Genomic DNA, 24,922 nt, shown 5'->3' on the forward strand with positions numbered 1-24,922 from the left:
CTCTTAATGTGAGCAGATGGTCAAAAAACACATTAAAGACAAAAAAACACTTCAGCCGTCTATGTACATGGTCTTATATATCGTATGTACTGTTTTTTAAAGATATTTTTTGGGGCATTTTGCATTTATTGGATAGGACAGCTGAAGAGAGACGGGAAATGTTGGGAGGAGAGAGTGGGGAAAGAAAGGGCCGAAGTTGGATCCGAACCCATGGCCACTATGACGAGGACCATAGCCACCATACAGGGTGCACTTGACATAACCACTAGGCCATCTGGCGCCCCCTAATGGTATGTACTTCAAAAGTATCATACATGTGTTACAAATTCTGTGTATACAAGTAACACAACAGAATAGGAATAGCAAAACATCCAAATAGTTGATTTCAACAGAAGTTCCACCTCTCACATGGCAAATGGCCATTAATTTAGGATTTAGGGTTTAGGGGTGACACCCAGGGTGGACAATCAGATTTCAAGGGGGCCCATGCCACTCCTGGCAAGCCATGGACACGCCCCTGAGTGTGGTATCCTTTTATGTAACTCTTAGCAAAAATAGGCATGCTTATGAATTTCAACAAGAATGATATAAATCCACATATTAGTTGTCATAATTGCCTACAGGACAAACAGCCATCTTCAGTGTGGAAGACTTCTTGGTCATTCTGTTTGTTGTGTTTGTTTAGATGTTAACACTACAATTAAAGTTTCTGTGTTTGAAAAGACACACATCACACCGACAGAGTCCACAGCTCAGAATCCTGATAAATGATTGAACTCTGATGTTTCTGCTTTCCTCTACTTCACATTAAAAGAACATGTTTGATCCCGTCAGAATGTGACCTTGTATTGTTTTATAGTGAGTTGGATTGTGTTTCCGCAACTTAAGCCAAAAAAATAATTCCTACCTTCAAACTCTTTGCCAGCACAACCCCCAACCCCTCCTACACACACACTGTGCTCCCACTCACATTCCAGTCCTGTGTTTCTCTTACTTACCTTTCATCACACAATAGAAATCCCCTGACACACTTTTACAAACGCAGAGCTACTGCCCTCCAAATGTTTGTTTTTTTGTGTGTGAACTGGTACCTGAAAAGCGGTCAGCGCTAATTACAGCTTCACAGCAGGAGTTGGAATAGCTCAGTGGTCTGTACTGATCTCTAATCAGTCATTTTAGATACAAGAGACTCCCTGCTGAGATTGGGACTAAAGGGAAGTGGACACAAAAAAGCACCTTTCACACACCTTGAAACATAATAAATCAGTCCTGGCTAAGCTAATTGTTCTGTTTGCCATTAAAGCCGTGGACTTTGGCAAATAACTTGTGGGCCTGCCTTCAAAAGCTTGTTTGGGCTGCTCTATCAATATGTTCTTTTTACTGAATAAAATAGCTCAATTTAATATGAGAGAGGTCACTTGAAATGATGAATTCCCAAGATTTAATGACCCAGTATTGAAGTTTTAGTTCACGCTCCCTGTTAGCATAATGTTATTTAAGGCAGGCAGCAGCTTTCAACAGTTATGACAAGCATTACTTGGTCAACACCAGACAAAGCTTTGAATAACCTGCTATCAAAGTCAGCAACAAGTTAGCATTACTATTACTGTTGTTGAGTAAAACATCAGATAGACATTTCAAAGGCAAAGAAATGGGGCACAAGGCTTTATCTGCTCTGAGGTTGTCGTAATAAGATTTGCACATAAGAACTAAAACCATGTCAACACACTAAATGTAAACCGTAGTTTATACAAAGGTTGGCAAGAACATTTTTGTGTATGCATCTTCTGTTGGGATTTTATCAATGAAAACAAATACAATTTAGGTTTACATATTGAAAGCAGTGATTGACGTTTTACATGTGGGTCCTCTTGGGGCTCAGCTTTTCTTAGTTAGGGAGGCTCCAGGGAAAAAAGGTTGAGAAGCACTGCTGCAGATAAAACAGTAGACATCTTCTCTAGCTCATTTTTGTAAGTATTGTTTTTTAAACCTCCTGCCTGGTTTAGGAGGAATCACCTTTTTTTATGTAACTGAACAGAGTGTGTACAATATTGCTTTGCAAGAAGTTTTTAAAAACGTAATGCGACATGATAATTGGGGCTGCCTTCTAATAGTTGACATTTCAAGTCAAGAGGTGCTGAGACAACTCATCTTGTCGGCTGAACTTCTGAACTTTTTTTTTTTTTGAGGGGTGGACAGCAATAGGAACTCCAACAGTTGCATTCTATAGCATGGCATAAAAGGCTATAATATTCTTCAGCCCGTTGTTTGCAAACTGAAAGCATGTGTGCATCTAACTGTTGCCATGATGTTTACAGCCTGTGGGTAAATAGTTACACTGGAGAGGCTAATTTGTAACATGCTACTTTAGAAAGGTTTGTAAGGCTTATAGTTACAAACGTTTATGTCTGGCTTCTCGCTCGGTCACTCTTTCTTTTTTTTTTTTTTTCTTTTCTTAGCTTCATCCATCACCTTCCTCTTCCGTCTCTAATCCTCAGCCATTGTATCAAATAGTAGAAGGACGGTTGAAGGCTGCTGCGTGAACTCGTGCTGTAAAGTCGGCGCACTGCACGCGAGATGACTGCAGGCCGCGGCCAAAGTGAGCAGGGGACTGGGCACTGTGGACATGATGAGAAAGACACTACCTGCTTATAGTCATGGTACTGTTCAAGTGACTTAAACACTACGATTTTAAGGTGGAAACATATTGTAGCTTTAATTAAACATGAAATGTAATAAATCAACACCTTGTTTGTGTTTCTTTCTGATGTGTATGAGCTGCTCCGCACCAATTGCCCCAAGAGGGATTAATAAAGTTTTTTGAATTGAATTGAATTGAATTGACCTTGCAGGCTGTTGAAAGATCAGAAAGAGTTATGCAATTGTTGTTTTTGTTTTTTCCTTTTATTATCATTTAATTCTTTCATCATTTAATACATAGGTCATAAAGTCATAACCTTTTTCTGCTTTCGACATTTCCTCTTAAACTTACACACACTCGTAGTGCCTACGCTCCTGTGAGGTCAAGATAAGTGTGCCATACATTGAAGCAAGGCCACGTGGGAGCTCGTAGGCGTATAGCGTTTCTGAGCATCAGCTCTTCTGCGTATCTGCTCGGTTCACGGTCTTCGAGTTGAAACCACACATGAACTTGGTATTACCTACGTCATGAACTTGGCATGACCTGTGGATGCATCACGTTTCTGCGAACGTGCATTGTTGAGGTGTTACAGGATCTTGAAAAAAGAGAGACTTTTTGGCTATAAAAACCCTGCAGAAAATCTGATCGAGGTTCCTTTTTGCTTTGCTAAACGAATCCACGTCACTCTGACTTTTGAAATCCCATTTTGGGGCTTAGTCTCTGAGTCAAGATCTTTTAAAACCTTTAAAACCTTTAAAAGTGTCCACACTCACAGATTTAGACTTTGGTCTTTGAGTTTTCATTTTCTTTTCCATTTTTTATATCTTTTACTTTTACTGTTTTGTATTTGCATTTGGAATATCATTTGACATTTTTTTATAAATTTTCGTAAACTTTTTGAAATCATTTTCTGACTGAAATCATTTACACCACAAACACTGGAAGTTCCCCTTAAGGACCCCGTGTACCTCGGAAGGTAAGTTTTGAGCAGTTACACCACGGCACACTTGTCTTACTGATTTACATTACACACTTCATACACACCTCACATCCTAGCGAGGGCAGTTCACAGTTATTCCCTCTCTGGGGGGTAATCTAGAGTCCTATACCAGGGGTTATCCTTGAATCTAATTATTCTAGAAATGAATGTCAGGCAGATAATCCTGGGGCTGTGATTATAACTTGTTCATCTGTCCTCCAAAGGGTGTTAGAGGAGTCATTTTACATAGCTCCTTCCACTAGGAAAGAGTAGACTAGCAGGTTGGTAGGGAGTGAGCTCTCATTTAGTTCTAGGAAAGAGTAGTCTAGTTAACTAATGTGTGGTGAGCTTCCGTTAGCTATAGTAAAGTTATTCACCCCTTTTTGCATGTCCAGGACATGCTACAAGGCTGACGGATCAACAAAAATGTGTTATAGGAACTGTTTAACAGTTCCACTGCCGGATTCTCTACAGTCAGGTCTGGTTTAAAAAGTAAACATAAACCAAAAGATTTTCAATTCTTATCACAAAGTAGGCTACATATACTGTATAAATTCTGTCATTGAACTTGAAATAAGCCCTTGTAAAAGTTCTCAAAGTTGTGAGTTTCTCATTAAAATGATTATCAGGCATGTTCCATTACAGTGGTGTTCAAACAAGACACAATACTTCTGCAAGATGGTGAAAAACATTTTGGGGATACAGGAGATTGGAAAAAGTTTCTATCAGTCAGTATACCTGCTTTATTGTGTCTGAGCCTTGCTATGCCTCACTGCATCAATTCAAACCATTAGAAGTAGTCCTGCTCATGAAGCTCACCGGCTGGACGCCAAAGAAAAATCTGCTCTTGTTGCATCTGATTTCATTAGTTTGATTGCACTCAGAGATACGGAGGCATAAGTGCCAGGCTGCATATCTGTCTGTCTTTTTCTTTCCCAGCAGGTGTGTTTAGGCCAATTTGTTTGAGAATGCTAGCTCTACTCCGATGTGTGAGTGTTAGTATGGGGAGGGGGTTCATGTTGGCTAGACATCCATGACAGGTGTGAAGCTAATCTGTCACCCACAACTTAACACACCGGCCTATTTATAAAGATGGAGGACGCTCTGCATGTTTCTCTGGTGTTAATTAGGCTCGAGAGACTACACTATGTGTGCATGTGTTTGTACATGCATGACACATCCTTGAGAGAAAATTCTACTTTTCCCCCCCATCAAGTTTCATATTGAATTACGTGGGGGAAAATTCAACTAAAGACTACAAAATAATTATGGTTTCATGCTAAAAACTAATTTGACTATTTGAAACACCCAGAAGCTCAAACTGAGCTGCGAGAGGTTTAACTGAGGCTTGTGAGGGAGAATCAGCTGTGTTATGTTACAGCAGTGCCCTCTGGTGGAATAAACTCTTCTCTATTAACAATAATGGAGTTCTTTAATGCTGATGCATAAACACAAAATGCTGCTGGAACATTTGATACAACAGAGTAAAATCAAAAGCATATATAAGAGCACTGAAGACAAACATTTTATGTGTAGGATCCCCATCCATGGGATTTATATAAGGCATCAATACACTTTTATGTTCCCACAGTGGGGGCCTCTGGGGAAAACAGTATAAGACACTAGCAGCTTCAGTTTGGTTTAATTAAACAATTACAAAAAACCCAATGGAGAATATCCATTGGATCTGCAACATAATGTTATATTTAGTTTTTAAAACAGTATACTTTTATTAGTACACTCACCTTTACTTTGACAAAAAAAAATCAATATATAGGTATATATGATTTTTCAATAAATCTCATAGGAATGGATTAAATCAATAAAACCTGGAAGAGAAAAATTAAACCAGGGAGATAAATCACACTACTCTCCCTTTTCTACGAAGGAAAAAAGGCCATCCTCTTCCTCTAAATTTTATACAATCAAATGAAATGATAAACTAAATAAATGTAAGGTCCTCAATCACAGCTGGTACGATAAGGCCAGGGGGTAAAGCTGTAGCTTAAAGTGCGCGACTATATTTGAACACAGGTCAAAAGGTGACAGCTACCAGCTGAGCGTCACATTACAGAGGAAGCAGTCTGCAAACAGCTGGCAAAAGGCCTGTTTAAAGTATTTACAGCGGTGGAATGGGGCTTTATGTCCTTCTCCTCCACTAGTTTGAATAAGAGACTAATCAGAAGCTCTTCACAATAAAAAGCTACTTTCTCCGTTACACTTCTTCACTGAAGCACAGAGTGAATGAGCTTTAAGCAGAAATTACTTTTAAACTGCACATTTGCTTGCATGTCCCCAGATGGCAGTGCTTATTTTTTTCAGGGTAAAAATGTAGGACGCATCTCTCCAGAGAACAAACAGATAAATGTCTTCATTTCTATGTACATGTATGATGTGCAACACTGATTTACTTTTGCTCGCTCAGGTGAAAAGGTCAAAGAATCTATTTTTATATCAGACATTTTTAATAATAAAAATGGTCATCTGGTCATAGAGGAGTCATTTTACATAGCTCCTTCCACTAGGAAAGAGTAGACTAGCAGGTTGGTAGGGAGTGAGCTCTCATTTAGTTCTAGGAAAGAGTAGTCTAGTTAACTAATGGGTGGTGAGCTTCCGTTAGCTATAGTAAAGTTATTCACCCCTTTTTGCATGTCCAGGACATGCTACAAGGCTGACGGATCAACAAAAATGTGTTATAGGAACTGTTTAACATTTGACCAAACATGGTCAATGAATTGTGACTTCCCTATCTTTGCTGCTATAAATGGTTTGAAGTAATATTGGCAAAAAAAAAAAAAACTGAGACAATATTAAAAATGCTGGCGTGTATCCATGCTGAAAAATGGGAAATGATGAAGCAACATGGAGTGAATAGATGAGACATGCAGAGCAAGATGCCTGAGTGGGTAGCACTGATAGAAAAGGTTGTGACTTGTGATTAGGGCACAGAGGATGAAAGGAATCACGAGAAAGAGAGCAGAGATGAGAATCAGACTTGCTGATTGGTTTCCATGGTAACTGCTGATGAGGTGCAGGGCTAAATAAAAGAGCAGGTCCTTCTGGCTTGGTATGGATGACTGTCACATTTTGCCCCCAACACACACGCACACACACACACACCCACACACACACACACACACACACACACAGAGACACACACACACACACACACACACACACACACACACACACACACACACACACACACACAGAGAGAGAGACACACACACACACACACACACACACACACACAGACACTTGCAGGACTACGGTGAATTATCATCACTATTCATTTACTGTGAATGAAAAGTATGGTTTAACATTTAGGAAAAAGATGTTCCACTGTAATATCTTTCTGTTCAACATTAAGATGCCATTGTTAGCAGTTACCTAAAATTTCATGGCCAGCCTCCCCATTACTTTTCTTGTCCTCGTCACAGATTTCCCTCACAGCAGGAGAATTTTTGAAAAGAACATGCTATTACTGTAAGAAACATGTTCATCAATGAGCTTCAGTGACACTCATAAGCGAGTCCAAGCCAGCTATTTTCTTTGTTTCAGTCTTTGTGGAGAGCTAAACTAACCAGCTGCTGACCTTCTCATAATACTCTCAGTGATTGGTTAAAAAAAAGAAAATTACCCAAGATGTTAAACTCTAAACTTCTAATTTATCTCCTGTATATCTTGCCTTTGTGTTCAGAGTGCCGTCCGGCCAGAATTCCATTTCTCATGTAACAAAAGTTCACTGACATGGCTCTGTATATTTCAGAAGGCACGTCACGCACTTCACGCACGTCAGCTACAGCTGTAGTTACTCAGCATGTTAAAGGCTGTTATTCATCATCATGCATTATTCTTCATGTAAATAATACATTAGACTTTGATTGAGTATTCTTGTTTTCTGAGTCACATGGAGTCGAGCCTAATTTCACATTCTTATTTATTGTTTGATCATGCTGCCTTTGCTCCACAGTTCATCTGTATTTATTTATTCATTCTTTTTATTGTTTTTCTCTGTTTTATTGCTTTTCTTCCTATCTTCATTGTTTTCCTTTCAAAAGCCTCCTGTGGACAGGTGTTGAGAACTAGCATGTTTGCTTAAACACTTGAACAATGCATCTGGTTCTTCCAATGTATCTGTGATGTAAATGCCAAATAAAGTCTGTAGTAATAATAACACACAATGATAAGCTCATACTGTTCCAGGGCTTAAGCAGAAAGACTGACCATGTTTCTCACTCTCTTTGGGCAGCTTGAAATGTCCAGAAACTAGGATGCATGAAGTCCTGGCTGTCACTATGGAGGAATGTTCTGAATGACTCAGGAATCAAACGTGACTCCCTGTTGCTGTAATGTTGAAAGCTCTAACACATAAAGCCCCTCACAGTCAATAATCAATGTAATCCTGTTTAGCCCAGCAGAGGGGCTCAGTTGCTCAGTGGGTCAGTGCAATAAGATTCAGGATTTAAATCTCAGAAGCAGTGGAGAGAAATCATTATAAATGAGAGAGCTGCTGCATAATATTATAATATAATATAATACAAGTATAATAGTAAGTGTCCAGAAATAACATTTGTTATGAATGGGGTCTATAGAAACACAGACTGATTGATTGATTGTTGCTGGGGTAATTGTAAAGATGTTCAGGCCTGAAACCAAAAACATGCAACCTACAAGGTATTAGCTACGCAGAGAAAAACAGAAACATTGTATACTGTGTATTAAAAAAAGGACCAATGGCCCAAAAAATAATGATGACTCTCCAATTGTTGAGAAACAGTGTAGAAATAAACATCTTTGCTGTCAAGTTCCCTGCCCATTACTTCACACTTTCTTCTCAGCACAGATGCTCAATTCTAAATTCTCAACACTTGAGTTTGTGATGACTTTCTCTGCCAGTAACACAAAGTTATTCGCACTAAAAAAAAAATTCCAAGCTGCTTTTCTTATCAGAACTTCAAGTGTTTGTTTAAAATGAAGAACGGGATGGTCAGCTAGAAAATCAAAGCAAATAAAACTGTGTAACAGAGTTGTGGTGAATTCTTAATTTAGTGCCTTTCTTACATAATGTTCCAATGTAAAGAGTCGCAAAAAACCCCTCTCTTGTTCTAAGTTTCTAAGTCTAAACCTCCAGGGATGAGGAGGGGAGAGAAGCGAGAGGGAAGGCCGAAGAGGGGAGCTGAGAGTCGGACACGGGGCCGGCGGAAAATCCTCTTATAAAAATGTTCCAATGTAAAAAAAACTTCTCTTTTCATTCTGATTTTATTTGCTGGATCTCAGAGACACTGGGACATGAGAGAAACTTTAAGGCCAAAGGAGCCAGAAAGAGAGGACACTCTTTACCATCAGGGTCTGGTTAGCAGCAGCATCCATAATGAGCTCATCTCCTCCAAACACAGTTTATACAGTGACTCAGTGGCCTGATTTCCAGTATGATTGATTGTTGGCCAGATTATATCTGACTTCAGTTCATATTAGGGAAAAATAATGTGTTTTGTCTGTCCTTTCCTGAGTGCACATTGCAGCATATTGCACAAGCCACTCGTTAGTGAATGTGCAAATAACAATCAAAACAAATGGAATAAGTAGCTGATATGAAAGAAGTCTTTATGGAATTTTCCATGATGTCCTTTTAACTCGAACATTCACATATCAGATGGGATGTAAAAATTAACTCTATAAATATTTTAAGAGTGGTTTTAGGATTTTTCTTTTTAAGTTACCATCAAACAGAAATGGAACTCAGCCTTATAGACAAAAATCTTCTAATTATTTGTTTATGTGGGATTTTCATGTAACTTTACTTCAATATACCAATCAGAGTGTTAGCATACCATGCATGCTCAAGCAACATTCATCCAGCCAACACTGAATGCTGTAAATCAAGGCTAACATAAGCAGCTATCCTTTACTTTAGGTGAGCTTACTGATGTGTTTTTCAAACACTTTTCTCAGTCCTCATTCTGAAAGCCATTTCTTGTTTACAACAAAAAGCAATAGCAATGAATAAATAAAATTTTAAATTGAATTTTAAACAAAAAGGAAAAAAGAACAATGAAGAAATAGTTTTTACTATTACTTGTATATTATACACATGCTAAGCAGCAATATGTTGATTCTGTTCTATGTCTTTCTGGGAAATACGGTTTAATCCTCAGTTTTTTTTAACACAATATCATGAAGCTTCAAGCACTATGTCAGGACACATCAAGGTTTTTGTGATTTTAATAAGGGACGACACATCTAAGAATAAACAGATATCATTTGCTCACAATATGATTATAAACAAAGATTGATTTTTCATCATACACTCTATCCTCTTCTCCATCATACAATTTTTAAATTGTTAGCCTGGAGTGAAAAATTTCAGGAAACAGTTATGCGCTATTACGCTATGCAGGAGCAATAGGCTGTTGTCTTTTTCAGGCTTTCCTGTGCTAATGAAAGCTGCCCTCTACAAGTAACAGAAAGCTTCCCTCCATCAGAGGTACCAGCAGCTGTTACTCCATCCCTGTAGTAATACTCTCTATCAGACACACACACACACACACACACACACACAGTCACTGGCACACACTCACAGATGTAGTGATAGCAAGGGAATTGACTGAGACCTGAGGGCTGAGTAATGATGTGTGTGGGAGGCATATGGCAGAGTGGACTAATGGAGAGCTTTTATATTGTACTATAACCGAAGGGACCAGTGCTTCAGACAGGCTCACATGGGCGCGGCGGGTAACTATTCTATTGTGGTCTACTCTCCTTGCACCTGCATGATAATGGTGCTCTCGGTTCTCCATTTGTGATACTTTTGGTGGCTTTGTGGAATATGAACTAATGTGATGGCTGGAAATATGATATTACAATCGAGACAGCGAGTAAGCCTTGGGCTAACTAAAGGATCTCTTTAGAATGTGATGAGTCTTGGGGATGTTTGGGAATGACAAAAGTTCCTTTGTCAATTATTTCTAATCTGACTTTAATTCCTGGCGTAAATCTGGGACAACGACATCCTCAGGAATCTTTCATCTGAATTCATTTTAAATGTCTGTGTGCATGGATTAAACTGAGTAATGTTTAAAGGAGTGAAAAGTAACCTTTTGATGTGTGTCACAACTACAGAACCTTTTTACTGTGTTCTTAAAGGGGCCAAATCAGCAGCCAAACAATAGAAACTCATTCAGGGATGTTTGGGGAATACCAACATCAAGTTGTCTCTTTTACTAACCTTTGCTTCATATTTCTCTCTCTGCACCCACCTGAACTTTCCAGAGAACATCCTGGAATGCATATCTCAAAAGTGGGAAACATTTGTTCTGACTATACATTTTATGTTATTACACTGGAATCTGTGAGGGAGGTCACTGTGGTCTCACTTAGTTTGGGGAGGTAATCATCTCTCTGTGCAGTGTCAGGTGTGTGTGTGACTGATTGGCCCTGATTTGGACAAGATTTGGACCAGGTGTGTTAAACTTATATATTCCCTTGAGTTACAGTATTCTGTGCTGACTCATTGGCCGTTTCCGAATAGCCACAGTTCAGTAGGCAGTAGTTTCAGTATACTGAACTTTCGTGGTCATTCAGTAGGCATATTTTTGGTCCACCTCAGTATACTGAACATTTCAGTATGGATACTAACTTCCAGGTTTTATGCAGTATGGTTTGGATGCATCCTTTCAGGAAATGAATTGTATTTTACCACCCACAATGCTGTGCGAAATTAAACGTAAATCGTCTGAAAAGTGATTGAGGCGGCTGTGGCTCACTTGGTAGAGTCGTCGCCGCTCAACCAGTAGGTCGAGGGTTCGATCCCCAGCTGAGCAATATGTCCGATGTGTCCTTTGGCAAGACAATCAACCCTGCATTGCTCCAGCTGCTTTGGTGGCGGTGTATGAAAGGTTTACTGTTGTACTTAATCTCTGATGTACATCACTTTGGATAAAAGCGTCTGCTAAGTGAATTGTAACATTTTAAAAGTCCGCACTGCATACTGAACTGTGGCTATTCGGAAAGGGCCAGTGATTGGGTTGTCTCTGTGTTTCTTGTGTCTGTAGAAGTGTGTGATTCTTCATAAGAACCACTTGGCTTGCTAAATATTTCCAGCAGCTGTATCAGTGTAGGTTGTTCGGGCTGGGAATTTTTGACCCAGCCTTTTTGGTTCCTTTATAAACATGGCCTGGTGGCCTTTGTGTCTCAGCTCTAGTGAGTTTCTTAGTTTTTTCCTATAATGTAGTTTTATCAGTTGCTCGGCAGCGGTGGTTTAGTTTCACCTTATCTCAGGGCTAATTAGTAAAGGAAGTCTATTTATTTGGATTGTAACTATTCCAAATTCAATCGCTTGCGATTTTAGTAGTTATCACTCTCTCCCACTCCCCCGAATCATTACAGGAATCGATCCTTTAACTTGAGTTGGTTTACTTAATGGGATCATAACGTATCCTGTGCTGAACTATCTAAGATACAGTTAGGTATGCATGAAGTGCAGCATAGATTTTCAGTGAATTTAGAATATAAACCCATAATTACTTAACATCTACATAACATCAAGGTCCTCCTGCAAAGCAATGATGCAACACAACCAACTTCATCTGTTTGAATCTTTGACAGAAGGCTGATCTTACGCCAGGGATCTCCAGCAGAAAAACTGAAGGTTGGCCTACTTCAAGCCAGTGAGCTTCACGACTGCTCAGAGTGTCTAATTAGATTAAAGACAGTCTGATTACCTCACCAGTTCACACTTTTCTCCACCTCTGTTGCAACGCGGTGAAGGCTCTGGGACTTCCACTGCCCTCTGAGTCATCCGTCTGACTGCTCAAACAGAGCATGGCTTCCACAGGGGATGAAGTGGTAGGTGTGCTTCTTTCTGTTGAGTATCAGTGTGTTTCTCTGAGCACTCTTGGTCTGCCACAGAAAATGACCTTTGGCATGATTTGTACAAAACAACTCTACAGCCCGCACAGTGCACTCGCTGAAAATCCTTTCTCTCTCTGTGTGCTCTGGCATCCACAACCCCCTGAAATGAATCATGCAGTTCACAAATATGCTGGGGAATGTTCAGCATTGCATAGAACAACTGAAGCCACTTCACAACGACACAGCTGCCCCTGGTGCTGGAACAGGGTAACGTTTGTGACACCAAGTAGGAGTTTAAGCCTCGGTTGTGTGTTTTCTGAAGCGTCATCAACTGTTTTGCCTGAAATGTTTACCACGGAGGCTTCGATTTCAGAGATGTAGGGAGAGGAATGTGCTTTCAGAAGGGAGAGTCAAATCCAAGAGCCACAGCAATTTGACAGGACGGACTATTGCAGTGACAAAGCACAAGTCAAATCCCATAACAGGAAAGAGAAAATGAAATATGACCAAGTTTGCAGGAATTTCCTTCCAAGGAATACCTCTATGCTCTTTTACAACTACAGGATAAAGGTCTTTGGTGATGAGTTGCTGAATGATGGCTCATTCATTTTCCTTACCTCCACAAACAGGAAGCAGGGGACGATGGAACTGCTGCTCTTCACACCAGGCTTCTCCTCCCCTGCCATCTCCCTCTCTGCTCCTCTGGATGTCCCTCTGTTCAGCTGTATCCTTATCCTGAGGAAAAGAGGTTTAGGCAGATTATTTTGCTGGCATTACTTAGGTCTAGTCCAGAGTGTTAGATTAAGTGGAATCCAATCATGACAAATGAGCTTTGGATAGATCTGGGGCTTTCCCTGATATCTTATTGTTGTGTAGCTTTGTTTCGCACAATAACATCGCTGTTTTTTAATTATTCCATAGTGTTAGTGTGATCCCTTTCTGTAGTTTATTGATGTATTACACTGGTATTCATTTTTTACATGGACCAAACGTTTTGAAGATTAATGTGGCACAAAAGAAGAATGCGCCTGAAGATAACAAGACAAGGAAATGAGACACCTTCTGCAAAAGGTATTTCAGCTCATTTATTGATACGGGAAAGAAGGAAAAAAAATCTTTGGTATATTAAGGTTTGGTATACTAAAGTCCGGTGTTGAAAGTGATAGGCTCCTAGGTTGATAAAAGAACTGTAGCCCCAGTGTGACTGTTGAACACTGCTCAGGAGGAGACAGTCCTCCTAGGACTAACTTTAAAACTCAGTTACCACGTGACATATTACTGGCCCCAAGCCTGGTGCCTCTGAAACTCTGTTTACACCGCAAGGACATTCTAGCTCAGTGGTACTCAGCCTTGTTAGACTTAAGAGCCACATTGACCAAAAAATATTTCTGCAAGAGCCACGATCAAAAAAACTCTTTCTTTCCTAAAATATGTGTGGGAAACACAGTGACATGACTTGCAAAGAATAATTTCTGCTGACAATGTTTCCCTTTTTTAAATAATTACTTTGGATACTTCAAGTAGGACCTAAAAAAAAAAAAGGCTCCCAAAATGAGCTCGAGAGCCTCGCATTGCGTATCACTGGTCTAGCTTGAAGACACAATGGATGTAGTTTTGGGGCTTAGGCTGATTGAACATGTGACAGTCATCTCAATCTTACCTTGCCTGGATTGTACATAATGCATTCTTGGCAGAATGGGTTTTTGCAGAGGAAAAAATGCACATGTGCTATTTCCAAATACGCAAATTTTCATTCAAATTAAAGCCCTGCAGAATATTGCACAAAGAGGATGAATCTTTGAATGCATGTCAGATATGGTGCTTGAAGACAGAGAAGTAAAGAAAAACAAGTTTTTCCTTTTCAGTTGGCGATAGAAGAAGAGTGCCAGCACACAGTCATTTTGCACATACACCAAGACAAAGTTTGTACTGTCTCAAACCTCTTGCACTTCAATGTGTGATTTTGCCGTGACTTCCAAGCTGGCAGCATATATTGAAGCCAATACTTAAAAAACTGCAATCTCTATTCACTCAACAGATATAGAAGGCCAACATGGCAAAAACATCAATTACAATGGCGCACATACTAACAAAGCGCAAAATGCATTCACTGTCAGCTGGATGGTGAAGAAAACATTGACTGCAGTGGTCTAGACATTATTCAGGTACCATAAAAGCAGGACTGAAATAATATCTTCCATTGCTGATGTACAGCTTGGTGCTAACACAGTGGCACAGAGAGTTTCTCTGCTTTGTAAGCTTTTGTTATTGACGGTTGACTCATGTATAACAGAATAGCTTAGTGGTTGGTTCATTTGTTTTGATAGTGCAAATGACTAAACTAATGCAATGTGATGCAAGTAACTCTCGGCCACTTTAATTTTGTCAAAGTCTCAGATGAAATAAGGTTAGAGACTCCTGCTTTAGAGGAAAACAGAAGTTTTTTGATCGTTTTTTGATGAGCAACAGGAAGAAGCTGTTGACACTGAGAAGAAGGACTGAGAAGGTTTGGATTGGACACAGTTTTAGGATGGCAAGACTTTATGGACGTAAACTTGACGATCAAAAACATGAACTGTATTAGGCAAGGAACCATTTAACATTCATACTGAGTTATACTGTAATACGACATCCAGGCATAATCATTTGGAGGCATACCCTTTGGAACTCTAAGGTTCTATCTGACATTTTTGTCAAAATTGAGTTATTTAAATATTATTTTTCTTTGGTAACTGATAAAGCTTTTGGTAGGTGTTCTTTTGTTTTTGATTTATGTATTGTTGGACTTTTCTTTTATCTTAAAAGGAAGGAAAGTTCTATCTGCAAGGTCAAAGTCCAACTTCAGGGTCTATCTGTGGACCAATCAGACTTGGCATGAACACAAGAGGACAAATCAGGTTCTGCTTCTCTGTGATGTCACTACACTGCTCATTGAAGGCATCCACCTTACCCAAACCAAAGACACGTCCGAAACAGTGCTTTTTTTTTTTTTTTTTTTTACAAATGTAATAGATTTTTGATATCATCTGTTATTTTCAGGTATACGAGGACACTTGTACCACCTATCAGTTTTTCTATTTTGAATCCAAAGCCTTTAAGCTAAACATCTCAAAACTGCATGTGATTCAGATAGAACCTTATATTTCCAAGGGGCTTTGTTTGATCTGCAATAAATCTACAGTATATGTTAAAGTAAATTGAATCTATTTGTAAAGCACTTTTCTAAACCTCTGACCTCTCAAAGCAATTTTACACATTCCATATTCACCCATTCATACACTGATGGCAGAGTCTCGTATAGAAAGTTCTCAACAAAATGACTTATCACACATTCTTACGCCGCTGACTATGCCACCAGGAGCATATTGGGACTGAGTGTTTTGCCCAAGGACACTTCAACATGTAGACAGCAGGAGCTGGGGTTCAAACCACCAACTTTTAAATTGAAAGACGACCCACTCTTCCACTGAGTCACAGTGTATTACAGTTAATATGTGGAAGCAAGTAATTGGCCAGCAGCAGATACTTCAGGCAGCCAACTGAAAGGCCACAGGACAGGTAAAAAGTTGATTAATACTTTGTTCCAGGTTGCAAGTCACGTAAAGCTATCTGAAAAAGTGTTACCATTATATTCCAGATTAAAGAGCAACCAAGACATTGACAGCAGAGTCATTAAGAGGAGAGTCACATCAATTCTCTCATCTTATTCTCCAACAGATAGAGAGGCATATTCTTTTCAAATGTCAACGCCTTAAGCCACAACATATTATGAGGCACTAACCATAAATGATTCTATCAAATTGATTGGTAGAAACAGGTTTTCTAACCTCTATTCTGCTGGTGAGTGTTGTGTTATTTGCGAGGGAGCTTTCTTCCACCTAATCCCTTCTATACTGGTAGAAAGAATAGGCCTGAGGGATGAATAAGGCATGAAGCCAAGCTCTTAGCAGCCCTCAGAACAACGCAATGTGCCAACCAAGATTGCTCTTAGTGAGGGTTGGTAGCCTACAACTCTGTGTGTGCATGATGTGTGGGTGTGTGAGGCTCGTCCCAAATTTTTTTTTTTTAAAGTATCAGTATCAGGGTGCACAAGCAGAACTTCCAGGTAACAGAAACAAACAGTGAGAGAACAAGAAACAAAGAGAATCGTTCCTGTTTCTTCTCCACAAGAGGCTGTTGGGACGTGTTGCTTTGTGTTTCATTCACTCTGTGGGAGGCATGCACAAAGAGGCTCTCTCCCACAGTTTGGCCCACCAGCTGAGGAAGTGCACAACTTGAGCTGTGAGTTGGTGGTGGTGGATCTCCTGGAGATTTAACCGTGTTATGGGTGAAAAACACTCTGGTGGCCAGACATGAGGTGCAGAAAGCTTTTGATGATTGAAGAACAATAATGATAAGTGGGACAACTAGCCAGGGATGATGTCGCTTAAAAAAACCAGAAAAAGAATTAGGAAGCTTGTTACTTTCCCCATGTGTAGACTTCTAAGCTGTCCCACGCACACTTGGTGTAAGTGAGTGTTTCTCAGTAGCTTTCCATGAGTGCTGATTCGGGTGACAGTTTGCAAACTAATTAAAGGAAATCTGCCCACAGCTCAGTATGCGGGACATGGAAAGTGAGCTAAAAGCTTACACGCAACAAAAGAATTGAATCACTAACTAAGATATATAACTGATAGAAAAACAAAAAGATCGCTTTACTACTTCTTAATAAAAGTAAATAGTAACATAACTTGTTACTTTACCAGCTCCATTTCTTTTTCTTACCACTGTAACTTTTGCTGCTTTGCTAAAGTGCTCATGATGGATCGGCCGGGTCTTTGTAATATAGCAATAAGTAAGGTCCTTTACCTGCTTTTTGTAACATAACAATGAGTAAGGTCTTTTTACCTGCTCTTTTGTAGTATTAAAAAACAAAGAGTACGGTCTTTTACCTGCTTTTTGTAATATAGCAATAAGTAAGGTCTTTTACCTGCTTTTTGTAAAGTGTCACGAGATAATACTTGTTATGAGTTGACACTATACAAATAAAAATTGACATTGATTGATTGGAGACGTCTTGAACAACACAGATATGCAACATTCATATGTATACATGTTTTTAAAGCTGCTATAATTGATATTGCCTGAAACGCTTAATCTAATGACTAAGCACACAATCTGAATAGGTTTGCTTTTATTAAGAATGAATATGCAAGGCTTTACAAAGCTTGAAAGTAAGCTCCCGCTCTTTGTTTAGCTGTACGGAGAACATATTCACTGCTTTGTTATAACACCTGCTCAGCAGCAAACAGCAGACAGACACAGTTGGCGACTGGCTCTTTTCTGTGTCTTATTAAATCATTAGCATCCACACTGCCAGATATTTCACTGAAGCTAACAGAGTGATTATTTAATTAACAATTACAAGGTGGACACAAAACACCAAACCAGTCAATCACCAACCAATGGCGCTTAGTAATTACTGTGTAAATAAGAAACCTTTTGCAATCATGAGCACCATGTGTACAAAGGTGAATTATAATATGTTTCTATTACCCATACTGTTGATGAAATACTTGTTTTCTAGGTAATAGGTCTAACATGTACTGTATACAAACAAAACAAGCTAGGTTTATACGGAACAACGTGTAGCCTATAAAATAATTTTAGAGCTTTTTTTACTCAGATTTTCATTTTGGTAGACTCTAAATGCACTCACCGCACCTCAAGCCTCTGCACTATCATGTTTGGACTTAACACAGAGCAAAGGGAGAAGTTACTGAACAGATTTTTTTGTAAATAACACACATCACATCACTGTTACTGGAGGCTTGTGACTGCCAAAAGCCGGTTATAATGAACTGATTTGTGTGCTTGTGTGTAATTTAGTTGCTATGCAGAAGAGGCGGTCCGACTGGTTTTGATCTGATTAGAGGGGGCTGAATGCAAAGGAGACTAATTTGATAGTACACCCATCAGTCAGAGAAAATCAAACTCATCTGTCAACAGAGACAGAGACGGATGAGTAGACAGACATGTGTTGTATGAGGGGAAACACGGAGAGCGCGCGATGAGAGCCAAAGACAAAACTACAGACACACATGCTCCACACACAAATCAGAATAAAAAAAAAAAAAACATGAAGGCACTGAAATCAAAATGGGGGAGATGAGAGGAGGAAAAAGTTGTCTTAGCAACAACACACATCATCATCACAGACACACAAGGAGAGCAGGAGAGCAAGACATTTGAATTGCCTGACACTCGGAGGGCTCCAGTCAAAGGGTAGAGACCCAGAAGGCCATATGTCCTCTCTCTCCTACCACTGCAGTCCGGCATCCTGCCCCAGGACACACAGTGCACTTTTCTGTGCACACATTTAACACATGCACATACATATTACATGTATGGGCTAGACGAGGACAGAAATCTGGATCAAGCTCGATTGTACAGTTATTTCTCTCATACTACAATGTTAAACTGTTTAATATGGCATATTACTTCATCTGCTTATGCAGTGGAAACACAAGTGAAGCAGCAGCAATTCAGCGTTAAAATGCCAGCTGTCAGTCAGCCGTTCTCTAATTTGTGTGTGCCACATCCAGAGGGATAACCTACATATTCAAGACTTTGACTGCAGAGCAATTTCAGCGCAGATGGAAATAGTCTTGCTCCTTTTTTTTGGACCGTTTACCTGCAGCCCATGCTGTCACTATTGATCGGGGTAAAGCCTCACTTCACCTTCCCTCAGACTTCCCTCAGCTCTTATGTTGCCTTGATTCTGTTTTGGTGTTTGTCACATGCTTTGCGGTTCCTATTTTCATTATTTCAAACCACGGATTATCATAGTCACGAGCCGTATGTGCTAAATTGTTGTGCACACACAGATGGTGCAACCACAAACAATGCACCTATATTTTACACCTGAGTTGAGTCAAGAACAAACAAACAAACAAACAAACATGCCGCTTCTCCGAATATACAGCAATCCCTCCACTATTAATGGAGAAAAGTCAAGGAGGGGAGAAAAGCCATAACAGGATTTACCGGCTGCTGGATAATTAGGTCTTCTGTTCGGGGAATACCAAAACACAGAGAGACACTCCCCCAACCACACAACACATACAAATACTAACACACACACACACACACACACACACACACACACACACCCCAGGCACACACTTAGACCTGGGGAAGAAATTATCCACTTAATGTGCAGAAAAATTCTAAACAGTGACTTCCTCAGCATGACTGTTCCCCTGGCAGAGAACGCTTATAGAACCACCCTATCCAGTCATCCTTCCTCACAGCTTACCTCGGACACCTCGTCCCCAAGCCGATGGTTGCCGTGGCACCAGATTCCTATGCGGTGGCCATGTCAGAGCAGAGGATGGCAAAGGGGTGTGAAAATCTTTTTCCACCTAGCTGTCGGTCTCTGCTGGTTTCTTCGTCCCTCTGCCTGCACTCTCCCCTGGTCCTTCCTCATCCACAGTGAAAGCGTGAGAGACAACGACAGCAGCAGCAGCAGCAGCGACAGCAGCTGCAGCAGCAGCTTCTCAGTCTCTGAATCTTCCTCACACACACACACACTCTCACTAAGCCTCCTTTTAATTAGCTTGTTCCAACAACCAGTGATGCCTAATGAATTAAGTGGCTGAAATTACCTCCTGTGCAGAGCATGGTCCAATGAGGCAACACAGAGGAGATGGAGAGAGCGAAGAACATGTGTGTGAGGGAGCAAAAGTGTTTCAGTGTGTGAGAGAGACCGAAATCGAGTGGAAGAGAGAGAGAGAGAGAGAGAGAAGGAGAGAGGGAGGGAGGGCATGCATTGTGTGTCAGCTCATTTGTATTCAAAGCTTGTTTTTCCTCTTCATCCCTCCCCTTCTCTCTCCCTCTGTCCATCTCTCCCCTTATCTCCCTACAATCTATCCTTTCCTCCCTCCTCCCTCCCCCCTCTTTCATTTCCTCCCCTTTATGAATGGATGTTCAGGAGGACATGAACCTGACCCAAACATTAGTGGAAAGAAAGAGGGATGCTGTAGACTATGAACAAGGAAGGCTGTTCATGTGTGTGGTGTTTCCAGCCTCCAGATCAGCTCACTCTAGATGTAGGTTAATGATACACAGCTATTGATCTATCTCTCCTGGAGCACATGTATACATCACAGGTCAACGCTGGTGACAAAGGGAAAAGAGTCTTGCCAGACTGTCTGGACAGTGGTGCCATCAGTTTAAAATATGAATGAACTTTGGTGTTCTGCAGGAACCCTCAAGAATCATCTCTGGTCATAATAAATTCAGGAGGACATATTAAAAAAAATACATCATCTTCTGCTGTCAAGCTGCTGAGAGAGCAGGATGTTTTTTTTTTTTTTCAAATTGAGCCATCTCTGATGGACTTCTTCTTTGAGGGTCTAGGTGGCAACAATTCTGAAAGGAAAGTAGTAGTGATGACAAAACATGAGGCTTAAATGAATTTCTATTGGATGATCGATATAATCATACTAGCAGCATGCCTCTAGAAAAAAGAAAAGTTGGTTGGATGATTGCTTCACTTGGTTCAGATTTGAATACAAAACTGTTTGGAGATGGAGAGACAGTAACATGATTACTATTTTTTTTTTTACAAGTTCTGCTTATGTTAGGCGGATCAAGGGAAAGAGATGTTTTGTTACGCTTTTGTCAATCTAATAAGCTTAAAAGTAATATGTATAAGATTCACTCATTCAGCTTATTTGAATCATTTTACTTGTTGTTGTTCTACAATAAAAAATACTACATTAATGCTTAATGCAGCGAGGTTCACATGGCACCTGACTCAGGTCTTGGAACTATGTTCAGATTTCCCCGTTAGTCACTAGATAAATTACAAATCTATTTGGTAAGAAATAAGTCTACAGAATCACAAAAACAGAGAATTATCCTCCTTTGTAATGCACACATCAACAAGAGGACAGGTGGACTCAGACCCAGAGGTGCAAAATGAATCAAGAGGTTAACCTCAGGCCTTTCTGTTAGGAGGGCTGCTGGTGGTTTCTGCCCTGCCCACTCTTCATTAATATGGCATTACCTCAGAGGCATTAGGCGCCACTAGCCTTTTTATGTGCACACTGCTCCAGATTTATATTTTATTAATGCTCGTACATCAAGAAGAGGAAAGAGCACCAGTGACATATTTTCTTGAATGGTAAAATGGCTGACGTGCCAGCTTCAATATGGACCAAAAATAAAAAAGCAAAAACTGACAAATCCATTTCTCTTCAACAGAACAATCACTCCAGCTGCACATATTTCAAACCCATGATCCTAAAAGAATCAGAAAGGCATCACGTCAAACCTATGATGTTTGTTTTTTTAAAGCCCAGTCCCTGAATTATCTCTCAAATTAAATTATATTTATTCCCCGCATTGTGTGTATGTGGTATTATGTGTATTCTCCGCTCAGGAGGTCCCTTTTCCCCTCCTCCAACAATGTGCTGTCTCAGTGGGACTGTCGGTATAGATGAGATATGGCCTGAGCATCGTGGAAATGAGAAATCTGCCTGTTATGGGGCTGTTATGGTTTACAGCACATTGGGATGCATGTCCCAAGGGTCTACTCTCCTCCTGGCCAAATAGTCTGCTCCATATCTCTGTCCATCCCCCCCTCTAGCTTCACTCGTCATTCTCAAGCAATGGAATCCTTCAAACTCCTTCCTTTTTTCATCGAAAGGAAAAAATGACAATGATCAGTATAGAAGGGCACAGCAGAGCAAAAAAGAGAAGAAAAGTGCAAAAGGAAAGCAGCTTATTTGACAGATATCTAAATTTGCCCTTGCATACACAACTACAGCAAAAACACATCAGTCAATCAGACAAAAGCAATGTTTGCACATTCTCATTTACTCATTCATGCACAACTCACTGCCATAAATTCAGTTATGCCCATATAACACGTTAGTCAATCAGATGAAAATACTGTTTTCAGATACACATTTACTCATTCATGCACATCTCTCAACCATAAATTCAGTAATACATTTTATCTGTGCACTACATGTATGCATGAGTACAAGCATCCATAAGAGCCTTGCCACAGTTATATGCGTTCTTTACCTCAACTGCATACTAGCACTGTATGGTCCCCATTTCAATAATTCAAGAAATCGATTCAAGGTCAGTTTAACAGCAGATGTGCATTCAAGCAAAGCGTTTGGCCAGAGTGACACGTCTGAAACTGTGAGCTGGGAAAAAAAACAAGCTTGTGAGAAGAAAAGCTCCTGAGAAACTTTCAGTTTGTTTCATTTTGGTCCGCCAATGTGGCCAGAAATGTACATCTTCTTATCTCTTATCACTTCATTTCAACAGTGAAAAGTATCCTTCATTGTGAATATAACTGTTTGTTCTGTTAGAGGCACCGTTTAGTCTATTCCTCATCCAGATAAAAACGCCTTACAGTGGCTTTGAGATGTGCAAAACTACAGTCCACCTGAGTTATCACTGGTGAAACCCATTTAAACTGGATGATGTTAATGCTTTAAGGCCATTGCACAATGAGTCTGTTTTCTACATCCAAAATTGAGGCACGTTAAAAAAAAAAATACAATCTCATGCTATGTCAGTTATGTTTGCATACTGATTACCAAACTTTTGTATGTCATTTTTTTTTCATCCAGCCCTGTGTGTGTGTGTGTGTGTGTGTGTGTGTGTGTGTGTGTGTGTGTGTGTGTGTGTGTGAGAGTGTGTGTGTGTGTGTGTGTGCGTGCGTGTGTGTGTGTGTGTGTGTGTGTGTGTGTGTGTGTGTGTGTCTTTAACGTCCCTACCGTACTGCCAGACGCTGTTCAGGATCAGTTGGTTGGTGGTAATTAGTATGTGATGATTCCAGAGCAGCGCATTAAAACTGGACCACTGACATCCTGAAATACACCTGCAAGCGATCGGGAGGATTCTGCAGCTCCTTATCAAAAGGAAAAACTGTCATTTAATGACAGGTGAAACTTTCCTCGCTCTTGTCTTTTTTTCATGAGGACGGACCCCCACAAAATCATCTTAATTTCTTGATCACTTTGCATGAGGAGCACGAGACATTTTGTCTCATACTATATACAACACATGCATGGCTTTACGTAAAGCATGCTTAGTTTATAGAGAACACAGTGCTCGTGCATGAAGTGTACCGTGCCTAAGCACACCTCTTCGAAGCGTGCCAGGGCAAAGGAAGTGTGCCGTGCTTGAGCACGGATCAGAGCATTCACACTAGTCAAACGAACTAGACTTTATGGGTTAAGCGTGCTTGGGCATGGTATGGATTGCTAGTGTGAGTGCGCCCTCAGTAGAAAATGAAAAGCATAGGTGGATAAAGGACTCAGTGTGCAATGTGCCTGTGCCTACAATTTTATTTTTCTGGGTTACGGATCCAAAAAACGCATCTGAAAAAACATACTCAGTGTGCAAAGGCCTTGACTCTGTTAGGTTAGTTTGTTCATGTAAACATTTTTACCACATTACTTTTAAGAAACTGTTAAATACCTTGAACAAACTATTTGTACAATTCATATTATGCAATTTCTTTTGTTCAAAGTATTTTTCTTTCCCCTTCAGCTTTATTTCAACTGTTTATTACTTAATGTATCATAGCTACATATTTCAACAGTTTCTGCATTACTCTCTTCACTTATAACAGTGCTCTGCTAAGTTGCCAACTATTTTCTATGCTCACCCAATTTAGAAACATGTTTTAGTTTTCCATCACCAGAACCAAAAACAAACAATGTGCTCTCTTGCCAGAGATTAAATAGTATCTGTATCTGTCTGTAAATATTGTCTGTATGCTAAAACTAGAGTGAATGCTTTTTAAAGACACATTGAACTTAATTTGTTCAATCAATGCATTCATTATAAATTACAACAAACGCAGCTTGTAGATGAGCATTACCTTTTAATCAGGGGCAGACAGGCTTTCTCACTTTTTTGCAGTCTTAATGCTCGGCCATGAAAAGTTGCAACTGTAGCTTCATATTGTCTGTAAAGACATGAGTATTTCATTAATCTTTTCATCTCACTGACAGAATATGTGTATTTCTCTTTAGGCAGAACTAACTAAGAAAATTGTCCTCATCCATACCCAACATGTACCATCCAAACAGTCCAGAGAGCAGGAAACACAATGGGGCACATAAGCATCCAACCTAATAACCCATTTCAAACATATTAACACACCTTACGTAGATACACACATTCCCCCCTTATTACCAACACACAATTCCTGCACAAACCCCACCCCCACCAGCAAACATACACACTCATATGCCCCTGTATCATTAAGCTGTAAGCTCCAGCTGTGGTCTACAAGGGCAAATCATTAATCAGCTCGACAACAAAGGAGCACATACCTACACTATCCTTTCTTCTGTGTCTACAACCAGCTTGATCTCAGGCTTTGTCTTAGAGTTAAACACACGATGAATCTCATAGCTGTGGTTATTTTA

At 40.0% G+C, this 24,922-nt stretch overlaps 1 protein-coding gene across 4 annotated transcripts in view; it reads right to left on the reverse strand.

The window, feature by feature from the left end:
- Nucleotides 1-20,322, reverse strand: part of plppr2a (phospholipid phosphatase related 2a) — a 47,617-nt gene extending 27,295 nt beyond the window's left edge. For 2 of the 4 annotated variants that reach the window (XM_061026537.1, XM_061026535.1), the window contains exons 1-2: nt 19,771-20,320; nt 13,091-13,208 (exon numbers count right to left, since the gene is read on the reverse strand). In XM_061026537.1, coding sequence (XP_060882520.1) covers nt 13,091-13,159 — 69 coding nt within the window. In that variant the 5' untranslated portion in view covers nt 13,160-13,208; nt 19,771-20,320. Of the gene's footprint in view, nt 1-13,090; nt 13,209-19,770 lie in introns of all 4 variants that reach the window. The other 2 variants (XM_061026536.1, XM_061026534.1) reach the window with 2 other exon arrangements.
- Between the last annotated feature and the right edge of the window lie 4,600 nt (nt 20,323-24,922).

The sequence above is a fragment of the Labrus mixtus genome, chromosome 20 (genome assembly GCF_963584025.1).
Source record: "Labrus mixtus chromosome 20, fLabMix1.1, whole genome shotgun sequence".
Classification (NCBI taxonomy): Eukaryota; Metazoa; Chordata; class Actinopteri; order Labriformes; family Labridae; genus Labrus; species Labrus mixtus.